The following is a 15,814-nucleotide window of genomic DNA, read 5'->3' on the forward strand; positions in this document are numbered from 1 at the left end:
TTCCCCAGGTTCATCTCAGCATAATATCTGGACAATCTTTTGACCTGATGTATTTTGGATTGAGAAAAGAAAAATCTGTCCACATGGTATTACTAAAAAGCCCAAATAGCAGGAAGTATGTATAGCTCCCACAAGAGTGGGGTAATTTTTTTTCACACTATATATGCACCATATTGGGGACCTACGGCAGGATGCAAGAGCCATGGCAGGAAGTTAGACTTCATAGAATATTTTCAAATTGGTTATTGCAAGGGGTGAACAGACATATTCTGTAAATTCCAGTATTTGTTGATTGGCTATCAATTTCAATCAATCATCACGTTGATAACACTGAACTAAATGTGAAGGGCAAGTGTGTTGGGATGGAAATTTCCACATGTAGGAGACAATTCTCCTTGGTGGATGGCGGTGCAGTGTGATGCATACTCTGATGAACTGAAACCACCACTGGAGTGACTTGTAAAAAAAAAATTTTTCTTGGATAGCACTTTTATTTATCTCTCTACAAAATTATGTTCACTAACAGCGAATGATTACATATAGAATTGGATGAAAATAATGGATACAAATAAGCATAAATTTGTATATAGACAAATCACAATAGACAGATCTAATTTGAAAAAAAATTTAAGCAATCACTTTTTCATTTATTTGTTTCCATCATAGCAAAAGACACCTTCTTCCAAACCAGGACCTCCTATCTTTACTTGAAATGTACGGCTGAGTGCTTAAAATAAAATTGTCATAGAATAAATAATTATACATAATAAGCTTATATTATTTTATAAATTTCAACAAATATTCAGTTTAACCCTTATTAGCACGAGGACTTATTTCTATTTAAGCATATTCTAAGCTTAACCACACATACAAGGTTTGTTCTAAAAACATCTATACAATAATTTTTTGTGCATAAACCAATGAAGATAGGAAGACATAGCTTGATGTACATATGTACATCAGCACCCAGCGTCAAAGGTGGAGTCGACTGATCTAATGTATATATGAGCTGACATCATCATCATCGTGCCCCCCCCCCAGACTTCCATGTCAATCTCCGCCTATGATATGTAGGTGATCATTCTTGAATTTTCCCTCATTGTAGAAGATGCCAGTTGCTCAAAAATGAGAGAGGAAGTGTGGGCACTGTCTAATTTTCTTTGGCTGAAATCTGGTCAGTTTCAAAAGTATTTTCAGCTTAAGGAAGAGCCAGAATTCACAGAATCATGTCGCGAAAGTAGGGAAGGAGACTTGTGTTTGGTCAGATAAAACTGAACCAAATGTGAAAGGAGGCAAGTGTGTTGTGATGGAGATTTCCATCATGAAGGCGACTCAGAATCTCTAAACAATTCTCCTTGGTGATGGTGGTGCAGTGTGATGCATACTTGTGATGAACCAAAACGCCATTGGAGTCAAAGATGATGGACAGCATGGCTGTGAGCTCCCTATTGATGTGCGATTCTCTTTGAAATGATTGTACCACTCCTTTATCTGTGTGGTGCCTATTGCTCCATCACCAAAGGCCTGTTGAATCTTGCATTTGGGAATCATCAAGCTTTACTAAAAATTTAATGCAGTGTGTTCAAGCTTTTCTACCATTTTGTCAAAAAACGAAAATCTGACAGTGCTCACTTACACCTCCTCATTCATCAACGATGTACCGGTGACTCGCAGCTTCTGCAGACAGAAAAAAAAATGCAAGCATGCACATTAGTCATTTCCATTAGCTTATGCATGAAAAATTATGATCAGATACTTTTGAACAAGCCTCACATTTCTTATAAACATTCTTCTTGTGGAATATACGTACATGCATTATTTGAGAAACGATCAAATTAGAGAGCCCAAATTTTAAATATGGCTGTAATTTCAATTTCCACATTATAAACGTTTGTTTTTGAGTATACCTAAAGGAAAAAAAATTCATACGTTGTTGAAAAAAATTAAAACATCTGACATTAAATTAATATTTTCATGCCGATTGTAATCAACTGGATTGAATAAGGTTTGCACGTTGTTCCGATTACGTATTTTAACCTCTAACAGTTCAATCTTCTCATTATGGGTAAAAAGAACTAACGGCCGTATTCACCACTCACGGTCCTGAAACGCGAATCAGTTAAAACCCGTTTCAGTTTTAGAACGAATTTGGTATTCACCAGTGAGTCTCGAGTGCGTATCAAGTGAAACTCGGTTCAGTTGGCGAGTATTTGATGTATATTAGCTTGGCGAGAGTAGATCCAATGCTGATTGGATGAAGGGTTTTTGATCTTCTAATGAAGTAGAAAACTCAACGGTAGGATTCTTGTGTTTACGTTTGTCAACAATTTTATTTTTCGATAAGCAAAATATGGTTTTATCATCCCCTTTTTAATAGAAATTCCATTTCATTCCAGCTACGTTTTTCTTTCCTACTCCCAATATATCTATAATGACGGTTTTTATTTCGCTACGGAATTGCTATTATTCTCAGATTAGATAAATTTTATATATCATTATTAGCAAATAATTTATATCGCATGTATTGTATTTTCCCACGTATAATCAGCCTATGTGATTTTCATTTCTTTGAAGAAAAAAAATGTTTCAGCACATACAAATTTTATTAATCGTGAATGAAATGAAGGAAAAAAGGACGGTCGTAATTGTGTAAAATTTATATTTTAAAAAATACTTATACATTTGGAAATTTTTATCTGAATATTTTTTAAATTATGATTGTTTTGTACCTGAAATCACAATTTTGTAAACACTATAATAAGATAAACACATTAAAATGAAAAAGTACAAAATTCAGTAAATTTGATTTCCAAAAAAAAATTTTTAGTGCTAATAGTAATTCTTGTGATGGACATTGAATATTAAATTACTGAACATTAATAGCTATATTTCCTATTAGCCAAATAAGTTAATATCTGAGACACTTTTTGTAATTATATTTGTTGAAACTTCTTAAGATACTATTTTCTATGCAATCCTTCCTACACACAAGATGTGCCCCTTCCCAATGCTAAACCCAACAGTTTTTTTTTCAACAAAAAACTGTTCCAACATGTGCACTAGTTTTTTGATTAGCTTACATAAAAAGTTAAATTCAGTTGAAAACAGTTCATTATATTATTAGATATAAGTTGAAAGGACTTCCTTGAAGCTGAAAGAGATTCTTAAAAATACAAAATCTGTAAACAAAGTTTCAAATCTGACAGTCAATACAAGCATTAGTGTATGGACAATTTTTTTTTTATGTGTAAAATGCATTGCCTTTGAATCATGTTCAACTTATAAAGGGTAAACTAATAGCCAAGACTAAAAATTAAAATTGAAAAAAAAAATATATTGATAGATTCAAAATCATTATTCATCAACAAAATCATTTTCCATCCCTCTTTTTACTAGCAGGACTGGTAGTTAAATCTGGATTTTTTTTAAAATATAAACTGTATTTACATGATAATCACAATAATCTAGTAATTCGTTACTTTCAAAATTTACATTGTAACTTGAACATAATTAAGGCACAAATTCAAACTATGTAAAAAAAGGCTAACATTTTCCTCACTTAAGAAATAACAACAAATCAATTATCAAAAATAATTTATTCATATTTATATGGAAGTATTTGAGATTGCTAAAAAAATAATGGTACGTATAACACAAACACATAGTAACTAAATATTGAGATTTTCTTCCGTGATAGAGTCAGCTCGTCTTCAGTGGCCACATTTTATCATAGATATGTGTTTTCACCCTACTTTTGCTCCCAAATACTTGTTTCATCTGAAAAATTAAACATAAGTTTCATGAAAAAAAATTTCCCTAAAGAATGAAGCAAATTATACTCATGTGTTGTGATTTCAAATACAGTGGAATCATACTGCATAATAAGAATAAAGCACATGTAATCAGCAATCACGTGATACGAGTTATTTAATGATAGATTACTTAAATATGATAAATTTCACTCAATCATTGTCCAATGCTGGCATGAACTGCACGTAAATAAGATTCCAAAAAGTAATTTCATGAATTTTTGAATTGGTGTTTTGGGCACGAAAGATATGATCACACACTAAAATCTTGATAAAATGAATATTCTGCAAATCAAGAAAAAATATCATTGTAGAGGGATTGCTGTTGTATTAAGAGTAGAGATGTAAAATTCTTAAGAATATTGTCACGAAAGAGAATATTTGCTGGAAGGACTACTATTGTAAATAACTTGAGAATATTCTTATTATTCTTAATGAGAATATTCTCCAGTTATTTATAATATAATTATATATAATATCCTAGAGAATATTCCCTGGAAAGACTACTTTTATAAATTACTGGGGGAATATTCTTATCAAAAATAATAATTATTCTCAAGTTATTTCTCATATTAATATTTTCATCTCACATCTGTAATCGAGTGGCAGCAGTTTAACATTATACTATAGGAATTTCCAAACTAGACTTTAAAAATATCGATGTAGAGGGATTTATCGTTATATCAAGTATCATTGTAGTGAGGTTCAACTGTAAATAATAAATTAATGAACTAATATTTATATACAAAATATTGATGCACAAATAGAATGAAATGAGCTGATAATTATATGATTTTAGATAATGAGAATGCACCACAGAAAATATTTTTTGTTGTGCATGTGTTTTCATTTGTGCAAATACTGTGGATTCTGCTTATAAAGGTTTTTTTTTTCAAAAAATTACCATGAAAAATGTAAGCGGGGAAAATGCTTTAAACAGGAATTCTTAATAAATATTAGTTCGAGTACTAAGCAGGAAAATATTATACGTGGGAATGTTATAAGCGAGATCGAGTAAATATAGAAGGAAAATGTCATGTTTAGACACAGCAGCAAAATATCATGTAATAAATATATTCTTGCCAAGAGGTAAAAGCTAAAAAAAGGTAAAATATTTTGCTTGGCATTAATATAAATATTTTCATATTAGAGATGAAACATTTAATACACAAATCTATATTTTAGAGTGTTGGTGAATATTTTATTGTTTAGGAATTAAAATGCACTACTGTAATGATCGCTTTTGCCTAGTACATTTTTCGAGTTCTTAATGTACGAGGCTCCTCAAGAGAAAAGGTGGGGGGGCCCCCACAAAAATGAGATCTGGTTGAAATTTTCTAGAATTTACCAGGTAGCGCCACAGAAAAATTTCTCGTCTCAGGGCCCCCCCCCCCATCATGCTCTTAAGATAGTCCTGGGTAGGAATTTTTTTTTTCTAAAAAGAAATTAAGATTCATGCTGAGAAAATTCAAAGTTGTATACAAGTGACTATTCCTGCAATTCAAGAGAGATATTCATGACTTCTTTTCAGACCCATGATCATTATTTTCAGAGAGGAAAAAACTTCAAAAGCGTGACACTATGCCACATCATTTTAACCTTTAGGTCAGGACCTTAAATAAGCTGGGGCACCCAAGGGCAGAGAGAATGGGGCCCTCACAAAAATGTACATTTTATTTTACATAATACTTTCAGGGGCCCCCACTCAAGAAAAAAGTCTGCATCGAGATAGCCCACCACGACCTTTCTTTAGGTACCATAAAGACAAATTTGTGTCATTAATATCAATACATGAGTATATTAAACATACAACTCTATCATTATTTAATAATGATAATTTTGTTAGCGAATAAAGTTCAGATTTGAAGGAAATCATAGAAAAGTATCATTACCCACCTTCTTTCATCACTTGTTGATGGCTTCAAGAAGCAGTTGCAAGCTTTCATTGATGGGGGATAATTATTAACATATATTTAATACCTAAACGCGGTCACTCATCACCTTATAATTAATAAATTTAGAATAATTCCCTATTTCATTCCGGCTTATCGTACAAACAATTCAGCGCCACCGCCATTACTACGTCGATGATAATGCTCACTGCGCATGCGCTGAAACTCGATCCACCCTGCTGGATCGCCGAAATCAGAGGTTCAGTTTCAGGATCGAAAAGCTGGTCCCTGGATCTCGATTCAGGGGCGGTGAATACCAATTTTGAGGTGAAACGCCGTTTAGTACCTTGATCGCGTTCTGAACCTGGACGGTGAATACGGCCGTAAACATTCCTAAGAATACAAACTGTGCTCCAGTTTGTTTAGCACGAGAAATGCATGATGATATCAAAAGAATACAGTCTGATTCACTTATAACTTTATCTCCCCCCTCCCCCTGTAATGCAATAAATATAAATTATAAGCAAGATCTTGAAACTAAGTTATATAGCAGTTGTATACAGATTGCTCATATAAAATAACAAAATATGTAAGTAAAGGCGCGTATACACTAGCGCGCGGATCGTGCAATGCAAGCATTCGCAATCGGTTGTTCAGTAATTTGTACAGTGTTTCGAACGTTAATGAATCATTCTTGATCTGTTTGAACCGATTCAATAGGAGTCTGTTTTTTCAACAAACTCAAAGGAATTCTTCCTTCTAGTTTGGACGGTGTTGTTATCGGTTTGCGTGTTTGTACGTGCTTCTGAGCCTATCTAGAGCCTTTATTTTTTCGTCGTCTTATTTCGCGAAAGTCATTTAATTGAATAGTCATAATAATTAAAATTCGTCATTAATAGTCATTTAAATTCGTCATTTTTAATAGCCATTTAAATTTGTTTATCATATCATGTTCCTCAATAGTTGTTACTGCCGCTCAAAACCTACAGATGACGTTGAAATAGCTCTCGGATGGAGCCATCATTGATGATGATGATTCGTTTCGGAAATCGTACCCACTGAATGCATTGCGAAAGCTTGGGAATGCTTGCATTGCATGATCTGTGCACTAGTGTATACGCGCCTTTATATACGCGACTATATATAAAATATAAGTTCCTAGAGACAGCAAAAATCAACATATGCAAATTGAATTCAAGATATGTTTCGTGCTCAAAAATTAGTGAGAAACAAAAAACCTCTTGCAGCAGTAAAATGCTGAAAAATTGAAATAGCAAACAATTCACTTTTATGCATTAAAGCCATTGGTGAATTAAAAACCATAAATGGGGTCCTAAAACGATGGCTGCAACACCATAAACACAAGCGCTAGACACTGACAAAGAAACATGTGGAAACAACCAATGCAGATCACATTGCTGCCAACCTCCCCACACCCATTGACAGGCCAGCACTTGATGAAAGCTTATTTCTATGTGTCTTGCACCAGCATTTATGGTGCTACAGATACTGTTTCAATGCTATTCTTCGTTTTTCACTGGCACTAATCATTTAGCAATGCATAAAATTCAGTGTTATCATTGTAATTTTTTTGAAATTTTGTTGATGTAGCAGTAACTGAGAAATCTAGGGCATATATATATATATATGCCGCTGTGGTGGTCGAGTGGTTATAGTGACGGACTCGCGATGCGAGGATCCGGGTTCGAACCCCACAGTGGTGGTCGGCTGAAGTTGGTTTTCTGTGGTTCCCAACTTCAAGGCGCAAATGCGAACCGATCTCCCAGTTAAAAAGTCTCGCCACAGAGAGCAACAGTCCTACAACGATAAATCATTCAATCATAACACTTCACTCATAGTTAGAAAAACTGGTGGCAGATGGCAGCACTACACATAACAAGCATTACAGAGAAACAAAAAAACTTCACGTCAGGTTTCAGTACACGCACATTCCTGCATGTACCGATTCGTTGGGGGGTTCCGCGGTGGGAGGGGTGAGCGGGGTGCATGTGGGGGTGTAGTAGTAGGTAGGGGCTCCAAAAAATGACTCGGGTATTCATGATGTTCTTAAGTCAGCCACCTCGTTGGGCAATTTGCCTGTTGTGGCTTTGTATTTGTATATAATGTTTTTTCCCCCTTCATTCTTAGGCCGGTATTACACTATAAAAGTTCTTCATCAAAGATAATCTATAAAATAAGTTTGACAAAAAAATTTGATAGTGTAATGGGCAACTTTGATAAAAACTCCCTTTATCAAAGTTCCTTTTACCAAAGTCAGCCTCCTCATCCAATATTTGAAAAAGATTAATGTTGATGCTTTCTATGCTGCAGTTTCTATTGCTCAAGTTTATATACTATGTACTTTGCGATTTGATAAAGTAATTAAAAAATGGGTGGTAGGTATCAATTGGATATCCAAATTTTCATCTTGATGAACGATTGATACAATTTGAACAGTATAACAAAATATAAAAATGATTTTAAATAAACTAAAGAAAAAATATTTTTGTTACTTCCATCACATACTAAAGTCAGTGGGAGCTATAAAGACCTTAATTCCGTATGTGAATATCAGAGATTTGAATTTCTCTAGCTGAATGAAAAACAAAAGTTTGGATGCTTATCGGTTATAATGAATTTAATTCTGTCCTAGTGAACCTGAAATACAATAATAAAATAATGTTGAAAATATCATTATAACGAATGACCATATTTATATCTATGGGGTATAAGGGGTCATCTTAAAGTAATACGTTACCAATCATGGAATGGGGGGGGGGGGGTTCGCATTTGCTGACTTCTAATGAAAAGGTGGAGGGGGGGGGGGTGTTCAAATGATGATTAGAGGTAGGAAATGGTAGTATGAATAGAGGTAGGAAAATATGAAATTGGGTTATATATTGTTGGGCTGGTATATATGAAATGTTGGTATATATATTTGGTTGGTAGATATGAAATGATAAATACTGTACTTTCGGAAATCATATATATTGGAAGCCCTTATACTCAGTGCCGTCTTACCGCACGGGCCCGGGGACGTCAACAGAAAAGGGGCCTCGCAAAAATGAAATGTGGTCGGAATTTCCAAGAATTCACCACGTAGGGCCTCAGAAAAATCATTTGGCCAGGGGACCCCATGATGCTCTTAAGACGGGATTGCTTATACTTCTGGTACTTTTGCAATCAGGTAGTGAGGCCCCAGAACATCACTCCGCCTGGGTTTCATGATGCTCTTAAGTTTTACATACATGAGTTATAGCAAGTTCGGGGTAGGACAGGGCAGGGTCATGGTGACAATCTAAGAGTCCACAAATTTTAATGGGCGGGGGTTGTTTCCAAGTCTTCTTTTGGCAAGCCACATTAGTGGATTGATTTTTTTTCAATGGATAAAGTTCCATAAAATCAAAAGTTGTATTTCAAGAAAAAAGCCTGAATCTCTGAAGTACTACCGTACTATTGTGAAAATCAGCTTCAGGTGTATTCTGTTAACGTTATAGCTAGATGGCTATCTCTAGCTATAGATAACGCTGGTTCTGTTCATTCTCAGAACCATTCGAAGAAGAATCAACATAACTACAGGTTTGTGTCTGAGGTCCTCAGTCTTTGTAAACCATACACCACAGTGGTCATCAGCTGAAGTTGTTTTTCAATTTCGAGCCATGAATGTGAGTAGAGCTCACGTTAAAAGTCTCACCACTGAGAGCTACAGGCCTACAACGGTTCAAATATTCAGTCTCATTACACGCTTCACTCCCAATTTAAAATATTCACGTCAGCCCTGCAATATCAGCCACAACACCTTATATGCACTGAGACTGTTAAGCACACGCTCACATTCCCGGCACAACTTATTCGGTAGCAAATTACTCATGGCGATAGAAAGGAGTTGTGATCGGTTTGAAACAAAGTCTTTGTAAACGTCAGAACTATTGAAATATCAGTAACAATTGGATGGACCACTTACATCCGTGGTTTTAAAATTTTTGCCTTCCATTTCACCCTTGTCTGAATGTTTACCCGTGGCTTCCCAGAATATTTCAAGTAGCACTTCAAAGGACTGAACAAATCAATCAACAGCTCACCTCTGGTAAAGGTTTGTGACGAACCTAGAAGTTGAGACTCTCACTTTCAGAAACACTGATTTGCAGTATACGGGTATTAATTCAAACCCCCTATGCGAATATCTTGAAGGTTTGTGACAAACATAAATAATTTAAATTTTCAAGTCTGTACAAGGACCACCTGTTCCTCGTACAGACCCATCGCGAATAGGGGTTGAGTAGTTTTTCTCAGTAAACTAGAATATATTTATGGTGCATCGGTTTTCACGAATATCGGATATGTCTCACGTTTCCGTGCGACTTGGTTATATCTGGGCTCGACTGTTTATGCATGGCATCACTGGATTTGTTGGTTTATATTGAAGATACATTCATTTCATTATCATCTGAGATATTTGACAATGAGCCAATACATGAGGTGTAAAATCTTTTATCCAACATTGTCTCATCACCAATGTTTGATAAAAGAGTTACGCTGCTGTACTTCCATCCTGCGCACTCACTCTCTCTCTGTGACATATTAACTCTTTAAAAACCTGTTCTTTTTAAGTCACTCTCTCCTCTCACTTACCACTCCCTTCTCTGGGGAGAAAAAAAATTCTCTTCAGGTGTGTATATCTTGGATTAAAAAAACTTATGTTTTCAACAATAAATGTGATAGAAAATCGGAAACATAACTAGGCTGGGCCAACTGTGCTCAGAGCCAAATGGGGCCAAAGAAAATGAGTTTTATGTCACCCACAGCTCACTTGCCAAGTTCATGGTTTTACTGCTGCTCCCTAAAATAGTTAAGCAGTGCCGTCTTGAGGAATGGGTCCACCTGGGCACGGCCCAGGGGCCTCGAGAAAAGGCCCCCCCCCCAAAGGCTGCAAATTTTTGAAAATTTGCCTAGTAGGGCCTTAAAAAAATCATTTGGCCCAGGGCCCCACATGCTCTTAAGACGGCCCTGTAGTTAAGTGGTGTTTTCAATTATAAAAGTACCATTTTAAAGCAAAAAGAGGCACAAAAATCAATATTTTCATCTCGCCGGGATGCCCCTAGAAGCCACGGCACACACTTTGAAAAACCCTATCATAACACATCACTGGATTTGATGGTTCACATTAATGATACATTTATTTAATTATCATCTGAGGTGGTAGAGATTAAATTAATCTATTATGTAATCGGTGGCCAACTTTCTATTCGAGGGCCAATACATCTACTCCAATGTATATACCACGGTTCAAGCTCAGAGACAAGGTGAGATGGTAAAAGTTCGAAAAATGATGCAAACGTTTTTATTTGGGACTCATTACCAAGTCAAAGCTTGTTTTTATTCAGTCAATAAAAACCATCGTTAACTTATTAGTTCTTGATGCTTATTAGCTTCATAATTATTGAAGCTAATATATTAATAATTAGAAGCTAATTATTAATTAGCAAAATAATTAGCTTCTTCCGGAAATTATTTCATCCAATACAATCATCCACACAGTGGCGTAGGAGCCGGGGATGCTGCGGGTGCTCAAGAAACCACAGTAATTTGTGGCATGGATTCGAGCACTCCCAGAATTGATTCACAAATTAAAATTTCTGATATAAAACTAAAGACAAGCACCCACAGTTTAGAAACATTTCCGACGCCCCTGCATCCATAAGCTTAATGTTTTTTTAAACCCAAGCCATTACAGAGGTTGCAAATGATAAATTTCCTATAGCAAATGGTAAAAAAAATTTCTTTATCCATAACTACTACCCGCAACAGCACAACACTAACGAAAACTTTCGCAGAAACAATTTCATATAAATCTTTTATAGTGTAATGTGGATCATTTCCTTTATAAAATAAATTTTATAAAAAAAATTTTAATATAAAATTCATAAAAGAAATTTTATCAAACTTTTATAGTGTATTACCGGCCTTAAGCACATACTTCGAAACACTTGTATCTCAAATTCCATTCTATAATTTTTGCTGTCGCGAAGTTATTAAATGTATTGGCAAAGTTATATTATGACCACCCTGTATATATGCATAAATTGCATTATTGACATTGTTTCAGGCAAATAATCTATGGTGCAAGTAATTCAAATTAAAATATAGGATGATCGTCGTTTTTGGTTGATGTCTCCTGAGAAATTTTGAAAATTAAAGTACAGGATCTATGAAACATACATGCTATGTGGGAGAAGGGGGGAAAAGTCAGCAGAGATGATAGCGTTATTTTGCAGAAAAAATTTGTCCCCTCCTTTTAGAAAATCTAGCATACAACTGTGGAGAACATAGACAAAATTATTATTTTCAATTTATTTCACAGAGTTCATTTATTTCATTGAATTGTCAGCATTTATACAATGCGTTAAATTATAAAAAGCAATTAATGTTCATGAATTTTACTGTTAACATTGATCAACATGCTTTTGCATGGATTTAATGCTTTTAAAAAGTGCAGATTTCCGCTTTTACCAATCATTTATCATTGTCATTTACCAAATGATAAGTAACAAAGAAAGTAAACATTTAATAATTAGAAGTTAACATTCCATGCAATTTGCACAGAAATACATTAAAAGACATAATTTTACAATTAAGATAGTAATATTTGTGTTTTTCACTAACAGGTGATGCTTTTCAGTTGTTGACTCACTATTTGTTCGTATAATACAGAGAAACCTCAATACTCTACAAACCAAGAAAAATATCATTGTAAAGGGATTGTGTGTGTGCGTGTCATATCGAAAGGTAGCAGTTTAATGATAGAATATATTACATTTTCAAACAAGAAAAGACTTGAAAAAATACCATTGCAGAGGTATATAACTCGATATCAAATTTCGTGAGGTTTCACTCTGTTTAGGAAAGACTAATTCATCTCTGTCTTCACTAGGACAGGTTCAAACCCTGGTCTCATATGCTGGAAGTGCGCTTTACAACTAGTGCTGTCCAACAAATACGATATTCTCATGTTCCCAAAATTTTCAAGCAGATAAAATGTTCCTAACAATTGCTAACACTGCCACCAGATAACAACTTATCCAAGGATGATGTCATTCTCCACTCTTTCTACAAAAGTTTCAACAGCTGGCTGATGTGAAGATAAAATCAAGAACGAACATTCAACAGCCTTGCAGGAAACTGAACCCATATTCTCTTCACTTAACAGATGAGTGCGTTAGACCACTATACTACTGTAACATACCCATATACAGAGATGCCATTGACGCGCTGTAACACGTCAAATATTCAAAATTTCGGGAGAGGACGCATAAATATTTGGTTCACTTTCCTAGTTTCAAAATTAAAAAGTAGAGAGAAAAACCTCCCAACTTTTTTCCTTTTCAGTCTTATCACGATCGTGCACGACCTTGAAAAGGTGGTTTTACTACTTCGTATACTGTACTGTATTGATATGCACGCAAGTTGTTGAAGATATTTAGTTTCAATTAATGAGGGCAGTGTACAGAATTTTCAAAAATTTTTGAGTTTTTACTCCTCCTACAGATTTTCTCCCCTCTGGTTACATGTCGGAAATTACAGGACTTCCGCTGCTATCTATACGGCATAAATTCTTGTTCTCACAAGATTGTGAATGTGCATTTTTGAAAAATCTTGAAGACTTTGGAATGCCTGTCCTAAGTGTAAAACATTTTCTGTGATCATTAAAAAAAAACAAATCTGTAAAAACTGTAACTTGAATATTCAGTTTTGTCATCTAGCTGCTATGTGATAGTCACCATTTCGTATCGCAAAACTCACTGGTGTGTACGCAGAATCGGCTTTAGGAGGGGCAGAAGGATTTCTTTCACAGAAATTGTGGGTCATTAACGTTCAAAAATAATTTTAAATTAACATAGTATAAAAGATTATTTTCTCCAATATTTTAATTTTCTACAAAAATATTTTTAATTATTAATTTTCTTGGGGGTGGACGGACTCCATACCCCCCTTCCCCGATTTTGCCTTTGGTGAAAATCTGGGTTTGGAACTCGTGATTCCGTAGTGGTAATTGGCTAGAAATATGATTTTCTAAGGTTTTCCAATTTTGAGTTGGCTATTCCTTTGAAAAACGCTCGTCGCCAAGAAAATCACACAGACCTACAACACAAATATGTGTATACAGTAAACTCCAAATCCATGAAAAACCAATTCGGGGGATAGATTCAGGGCCACAACTAGGGTGTGGGGAAGTGGGAGGGTCTAGTTCCCCTCCCCAGGGCTCTACAATAAAGGGAGCGCTGAATTCACCCTTTATATCTGAGTTTTTAAGGAGTCATGGCAAACTTCATAACTTACAAGTATTACAGCAAATAAAAAAAGGGGGGGGGGAGGCACATATGCCAATTTATTTTTAATTTGCCAAACAAATTTTCCCTCTTCTCAAAAATATAGACGTAGAAGAGGTTCAGAAATTACAACTTTTGATTTGTTACCCAGCATCATAAGAATTCATAAAACAATCAATCCCCGTACAGATAATCCATACTTTTCTGTTGTCACCAAACTGTTTTAAAACCTTCAAGTTTTGGTCAAAAATATAACTCATAACAGCATCCCATAAATTATAAAAATTCTAAGTGATACTCATTCCGAAGGATTTAACAACTGGCTACTGCGAAGATATATTTTGGAAAGAGAGAAAATTCAACTGCCCCTGTGGGGAATCGAACCCACATCCTTTTACTTTCCGGGTGAACACCCTAGACCACTAGACTACAGAAGCACAGAATCTCTTAATCTTTCCTTGGAGCTCGTGTACACTGAAAGGGACCGTACATGGACGGCTGGACCAGACTCAGGCCAAGCTCACAACTGCTGACGCTGCCACCAGATGGCGACTTATGCAAGGATGACGTCACTCTCCGCTTCCATACGAAGGATTTAACAACTACTCATCCTCCTCAATTATTCAAAATAAAAAACCACAGCTGACAAAGATTTTTCTTACAAAATTATTTATATTTGCAGCAATTCTTTATTCACCTCTCGCTCAAAGTGGATCAACACATACACAAATTCTTTAAAATTAAGTTTTTCAATTTTCCTTCTTGTTCTCTAGTTATACTCATAAAGAAATTGTTGCAAAATGGGAGCAAATTTCAGGACATTCAACACGATGTTTGGAGATTCAGCACTCGTTATTTAGCGATATTTACAAATTAACACTCACAATTCAATCACAATAGAACAAGCATTGGCCATCTTTTTCCCTTTTTTCGATCATTTTCTCACATTTTGGTGAGAACCCAGACTCCCAAGTCTTCTCCCCTTGCTACGCCCTTGGAATGAGACTGCCCCTGAGCAGGAGCGTACCCAAGACCGATCTATGGGGGGGCACGGAATTTCTTCCAGAGAATTTTTGATTTGGTGCCAATTTTCCAAAAGCATTTAATTAACAAAAGTTTATTTAATTCTTGGGGGTGTACACCTCTGCCCTTGAGCCCCATTCTACTTTGATTAGGGTTCAAGTAAAAATATAGTTTTATTTTCTCTCTCTCATTGAAACTGAGCACAATTCCGGTCTATCGCCATAGGCAATTTATTACAGATCAAGTTGTGCCGTAAATCTGAGTATATCTTCCCAAATCTCACGAATCCCGAAATCCCTGGGCGGGGTCACGAAAACGATTATATACAAAGAATGCAAGTAAAAATATACAAAAAATATATACCACATATACATCTTTATTTATTCCAGGGTTGGACAAATCCCAGGCGCCAGGTTACCATGGCGACTGGAAAATCTGTATTGCCACCTAAAATTTTGTATATGTGATTGATTGCTAAATTAGAATCTAGGAATGACTCAAAATTTTCTGATTTCATAATTCCAACATAGGAAGGTGCAGGGTCGCAACTAGGGAGAGCAGGTGGGCCCTGTGCTCCAGATGCTGGACCAGAATGGGAGTCGAAAATACACCCTTTAACTGCTTCTACATGCAAGGGGGGGCCAAAATTCCGGCTTGCCCCAGGTGACAAAGTATCTAGTTGCGGCCCTGGGAAGGGGTCATCAATTCCCAGAAAGACACTTTTGATGCGGAAAAACCATGCCTGGCTCCTACGGTATTTGGC

General features: G+C 35.6%; 1 protein-coding gene across 6 annotated transcripts in view; it reads right to left on the bottom strand.

Moving 5' to 3' along the window:
• Positions 1-471: 471 nt before the first annotated feature.
• LOC149088342 (ras-related protein M-Ras-like) overlaps positions 472-15,814 on the bottom strand; it is a 165,821-nt gene continuing 150,478 nt past the window's right edge. For 3 of the 6 annotated variants that reach the window (XM_089247214.1, XM_089247220.1, XM_089247226.1), the window contains one exon: positions 472-727. In XM_089247214.1, the coding sequence (XP_089103340.1) occupies positions 661-727 (67 nt within the window). In that variant the 3' untranslated portion in view covers positions 472-660. Of the gene's footprint in view, positions 728-1,615; positions 1,908-3,712; positions 3,778-15,814 lie in introns of those variants that run through there. The other 3 variants (XM_089247235.1, XM_089247208.1, XM_089247232.1) reach the window with 3 other exon arrangements.

This window comes from Pholcus phalangioides, unplaced genomic scaffold (genome assembly GCF_987345545.1).
Source record: "Pholcus phalangioides strain wild (caught in Gottingen) unplaced genomic scaffold, Ppha-v1.0 ptg000003l_1, whole genome shotgun sequence".
Lineage (NCBI taxonomy): Eukaryota > Metazoa > Arthropoda > Arachnida > Araneae > Pholcidae > Pholcus > Pholcus phalangioides.